General features: G+C 40.6%; 1 protein-coding gene across 3 annotated transcripts in view; it reads right to left on the bottom strand.

The window, feature by feature from the left end:
- Positions 1 to 5,446, bottom strand: part of TRA2A (transformer 2 alpha homolog (Drosophila)) — a 27,261-nt gene extending 21,815 nt beyond the window's left edge. For 2 of the 3 annotated variants that reach the window (XM_010577600.1, XM_010577601.1), the window contains exon 1: positions 5,200 to 5,446. In XM_010577600.1, the coding sequence (XP_010575902.1) occupies positions 5,200 to 5,235 (36 nt within the window). In that variant the 5' untranslated portion in view covers positions 5,236 to 5,446. The remainder of the gene's footprint in view (positions 1 to 5,199) is intronic. The other variant, XM_010577602.1, reaches the window with a different exon arrangement.

Here is a 5,446-nt window from a genome sequence, read left to right as displayed (position 1 = left end):
GGGGGGGCAGCGGGTGGGAGAAATTGTTCTTTCTTTTACACCACTCTTCTGTCCTGAACTTCTGTCATGCCTTACCTCACCTCATACCTTATTGTTTCAGAGTATGACAGAAAGGCTATCAAAATTTAAAGTGAGACACTAAAAAAGAACTGAATAAGCTTGGTAGGCTTTCTGCAGCAAAACATGGGAAGTGAAATGGGAAGAAAAAAAATCGTTAAATCACACAGAATTTTCAGTTGAAATTCATTTGACCTTGTTAAGAAGAAATACACATGGGGTGAAAAAAGGACAGGACAACTAGTCTAGCAATACCATTAAGCCAGCAAAATGATAGTTCAGACTTTACAAAAATCCTACTAAAAACTCTTTCCCAAACTAAAAAAATAAATGAAGTCCAACTTTATAAAGGTGAAAGAAAAATATAAGCAGTCAAAAAAGAAACAGAAATTTAGCAGCACCCTATGTTCACTAGTTAAAACTGTCAATTTAGTGACATCTCATTTATGAGAAAGGACAAGATTGCATTTTAACCAGTTTGACAGAAATTTGCCAACTTTCCCTGAAACTCACAAGAGCAGTTAAATTATTTTTGCTTCATGCTATGTTCTGTCACTCTATACTAAAAATAAAATGGATTCCTTAATTAGCTGTTCTTCTATAAATACTTCAATAGTATACATAAGCTTACATATAAAAAGCAACTCATAAGTTGCGCAATCTTGAAGACATGTATTTTAAAAGCCAGGAATTATCAGCAAACTATGTATTTCTCAGTGATACTGCTCTGATTAAAAGAAAAAAAAAAGAAGAAAAAAGGGAAGAGGAAGCTTCAGCAATAAACTTTTTGAAATTACAAGTTAATCTTCTCACTGAGGCTTGAAAATTTGCCTCTTCAGGGAGGGTTCTGTAGTCACTTCTTTGTCACATATGGAAGACAGGAAACAGAATTTGTTTTCAAAAAGACCAGTCTTTGCAGCTGACATGGTCCAGAACAATCTAGAATTTATTAAGCTTGATTAAAGAAAAAAAACTGACTTCTAGAAAAAATGTTCTTTCCCACACTGGTCATTAAAAAACATAGGGTGATCACGACACTCTCCAAGCAAATGCAGAACTCCTGAACATAAGCAGATCGTCATGCCTGTATTTCAAAAGGTATGGAAAGCAACGTGCCTTCCTTTCCACAGAGGTGGCAGACTGCCACTACAGGAGAGGTTGAACAGAATAGCTAAACAGACTTCCCCCTCTTTTTTTTTTTGGCTAAAGAAATTATCTCAAAGTTGATCAGATTTAGGTAGCTAACATTAGAACACGTATGAAATTAAGTATTTTGCATACAAGCTTCATGAAGCAAATACAAGACACATTCACAGTTAAGCTAATCCAAAAGCTGCTTGCATACAGATGAACTACACATACTTCCTTCAAGAAGATGGCTCACATGCAAAGTCATATATTTCTTCCAAGTGCTTTATTAGACTGAGATCACTGTGAGATTCTGCACAGAGCAAGAAGAGGCATCTCATTAGAATGAAGGAAGACAACCAATGTGAAGTTCTAAAATGGAGTTCTATCTTTGTTCTGATAAAAAGTTTTATCTATTTAGACAAACAGCACATTAATATTGGTAGAAAACTACTAAACTTTTAAGATTACAGAAATCAAACATTATTAGAAGCTCAAAAAAGTAATCGATCAAAGGTTCAAGTGGAGCTTCTGAAGTGCAGGTTTGTTCAGACTCCAGCTTGTTCACTGCTCTGGGAAACATTTTAATAAAGTTGCATCACAAAATGCACACCAAATGAGCAATGTGTTATTAGAAATAACAACAAATATGAAAGGAAATAAGGGTTGCCTGTCATCTGACAGCAATAAAAGATAAAAAAGCCTCATTTGTCTAATCTGCTCACAAAGAACATTCAACGGTGATAAAATCCTATAACTTTTCCAAAAGTCAAGTCACTGGGTAAGAAGCACAACTTAAAATCTTTTTTTCTTCTTAATGTCCATAAACTTAGCTCTAGCACATGCACTGTATTTCTAATTCTTCTGTCAATTTCTTTCCATTAAATCACCATGCTTGCTTGAGGGGGGATTTCTTCTGTTCAAGCAGCCACATTCTTAATACAGAACTTGCTTAAGTTGAAACAAAATGACACAAAAACAAGAGCAGATGTTAATTAGTCTGAGCATATTTGATTAACATTTGCTTAAAAAAAAAGCCAATAATGAATGAGCTCAAGAATAATAAAAAAACCACTACAGTGCCTACAATTATTTTACCCAACACTTTAGAAATACAAGATTTTAAATAGTGCAAATTACGCAATCTCATTGGAAAGTTATTTCCATTACTATTCTAAATTTCCTGTTCAGATTAATTAACATTATGATTTTAAAATAATAAATTAGAGGCAAAGCATATACATGGACAGTATCTTAATGCTGCAAAAAATAAGCTTTAAAAAAGAAGGTAAAATTCCTGCTCATATTGTGAGAAAATTAAAAAATTTAACTGACTTATTATTTACATATAAACATTTTTTCTTCACAAACTAAGAAGCAAAACAGGAAAACACTAATCTCTAAGACAAAACTTCATAGGTATCAATAAGCACCTTCATCTTGGTATCAGACTTCACCACTGCTTTCAAGAACTTTCACTGAAGTGCTTTTGGGACAATATACATCTACATGGATAGAATATAAAAGGACTTAAACTAAACTTAAACTCCCCTACTCCTTTGGCATTTAGTTTTTTAAAAGCACATCACGCTATTTAGAATTTAAACTGAAGGAGGGCACGGGCAGGGAGAAAACTGAAAGGGTACTCAGAATTCTTATTTGTGGCAATTTCCAGGAAAGCAGGTTCTTTACAAACTTTCTTCCAGTTTATGCAGTTCTTTCTCCCACTGAAAACTTATGCCATACTCTCTCAGTTCCATGTGCCTGCATATAGCAAAATGAAGCACCAGGACATTCAGTGCGTAATAGAGTTCTATCCAGTTGGGAAAAACAGGCTAAACTCTAAAGCACTGAAGTTACACATGCTTAATTTTATGCCTGTGAGTACTTTCAGTGAAAATAAAATTTACAATGTTACAGCCCAAAATGTAATTTCTTATTTCAAGTATTTTAGTAGCACCACCAACAAAAAAAGTATTACTGAAGCAAAAAAGAACTGCTTACAAATGTTCATTAGTAGCACAACCCCCCCAAATTATAAATGAATCAAGTACCTGCCATTATGTTCAGTTATAAAAAAATACCACTAGACAAGACACTGCCACATGCCAGATTGATTGAGAAATTCCAGTGTTAGGGAGAGAAAAGAATAGAAGTTTTCCAAATGAAGACTCGACATGGTCAGCAGCTCTTTCCAACAGGTAAATTTTCCACCACCACAAAAAAAAACCCCCAAACAACAAGCCAGCTAAGAAGTAGCAGTCACAGAAACTGCAACATAGGACTTTTCAGACTTCACATACTCTTGAAACATTATTTTACTTCTACATTTGGCAGAAGGCGGCATGCAGAAATACTGGAACCACACAGCTATATAAGCTTTGTAACATGAACAACAGATCCATCAAGGAAACTAACACAAATGTTCTGTGGATGAACCTAACATAAATATTTCCTGACAATAAACCGCACTGGGAACACAGACAAGAACATAATTTTTTAAAATATAAATCTTACTGTAAAATGGGAAATTGAAGTGAAAAAATAAAAAAATTAACAACAAAGCATGCTTGTTGCTCAACCTTCTCAGACTTAGTTGGCTTTCCCTTCAGAGATTAGTTTATTTAGCTGAAAAGAGCTTAGCTATATAGCCATCTTCGTCCGAGCACTCAACACAAGAACAGATTTTGTTCACTTCACCTGAGGAAGCAGCAGCAGCAGTCACTGCACAGCCAGGTCCAGCACTCTTAGCCTAGGGAACTTTTTTTTTTTTAACTAACACTACAAAAGGGTACCAATATTAGTGTAAAAGTAATTATTAGAACGTGACACTGCTCTTCCAAAATTTCACTGCTTGTTTCCCCAGGCAGTAACCCTATACAACTGCAAAGCTGCTGTCACTGATTCATCAGAGAAAGTCACCAAAAGGATGCTCAGGTGTTCCTCTAAAGAATCTCTTAAAAGAGTGAACAACAACAACAACAAAAAAATCTCTGCAAAATTAAAAAAAGTGGAGTGAGGACAAAGCACATATTTCATTCCTGTTTCAAACATCTTCTAACTCCTGCTTGCCCTGATTATCACTAAGAAAAAAACCCACTGAAGATGGAAGGGACCGGTCATACGTGTGCATGAAAAACCGCAGCAATCGGAGGGGAGAGAAGAAACAGGCCTAACAAGGTTACAAAGCCACAGCAGCTTGTTGAGAGAAAGTCTTCAGCTACGTGATCAATGAGTTTCAACGGTTTAAGAACGAAGGCCATACCTCCCCGATGGCTTCAGGAAACCTGGCCCGAAGAAGATCCTGTTCGCGGGCCAGCAGCCAGGAAGAGGCAGCGCACCTCTCACAAAAGGACCCAGACCCTCCTCTTTTACGCGGGCGGAGGCCTCGGCTACGCCGCGCGGGACCGCGCTCTCCCAGCCACGACCGGGAGACCGGCACTGCCCGCAGGCAGAGTGGGGACGGGGAAAGGCAACGACCCCGACGCCTAGGCCCGGCAGACAACAGAGTGCCGGGACAACAGGGCGGCTCGAGATCACGGGAAGGAAAGAAAATAAAGAGAGAAGCAGGGAGAAACACCGGGCTACAGCAGCGCTCTAAGCCCTGTTCTTATAAAGAAAAAACCTGCGCTAGCAGGGTGGAGGCGAACCCGCAGCACCAGAGCTCAGGGCCCGCATCCCGACGGAGGGGGATGGGAACGGAGAGACGTGATGGGAGGAGGAAGCGTGTGAGGGTTAAGGCAGCGCAGCTCAGCTCCGCACTGGGCCAGCTCCTCAGCGCCAGGTGGGCAGAAAAAAGAAGGAAAAAAAAATAGAAAAGAGGGAGACGGGGAGAGGAGAGGGACGCGCGCTGCCCACGGCCCAGTCAAGACTCGGGCGCCTGAAGAAGCCATTTTAGAGACAAGCTGCGTTGCCCCCACCCCTACCGGGCCGGAGGAAGACGAGCGCCCCCACCCACCCTCCCCGGGTCAGGTCGCCCCTCTCAGCACGGCCCGGGTAGGGACGGCCACTCACCCTCCCCTCGAAGTTGTTCTCCTCCACGTCGCTCATGTCGGCAGAGTCCTGGCCACGGGGCTGGGCGAACGGGGACGCTAGTCCCGAGCAGCAACTGTGCCCACGACCGGTACTGCTATTATTGTTGCCGTTATTATTACCGCTATCGGCACCGGTACCGCCGCCACCTCCCTCCCGCCAGAGCCTCCCAAACCGTCTCCCGCAGCAGCGCAAAATGGCGCCTCCGCTCCGTCTGCGCCCGACACCG

This window comes from Haliaeetus leucocephalus, unplaced genomic scaffold (assembly GCF_000737465.1).
Source record: "Haliaeetus leucocephalus isolate CR32 unplaced genomic scaffold, Haliaeetus_leucocephalus-4.0 Scaffold566, whole genome shotgun sequence".
Taxonomy (NCBI): Eukaryota; Metazoa; Chordata; class Aves; order Accipitriformes; family Accipitridae; genus Haliaeetus; species Haliaeetus leucocephalus.
This window is presented reverse-complemented; position numbering and strand designations above follow the sequence as displayed.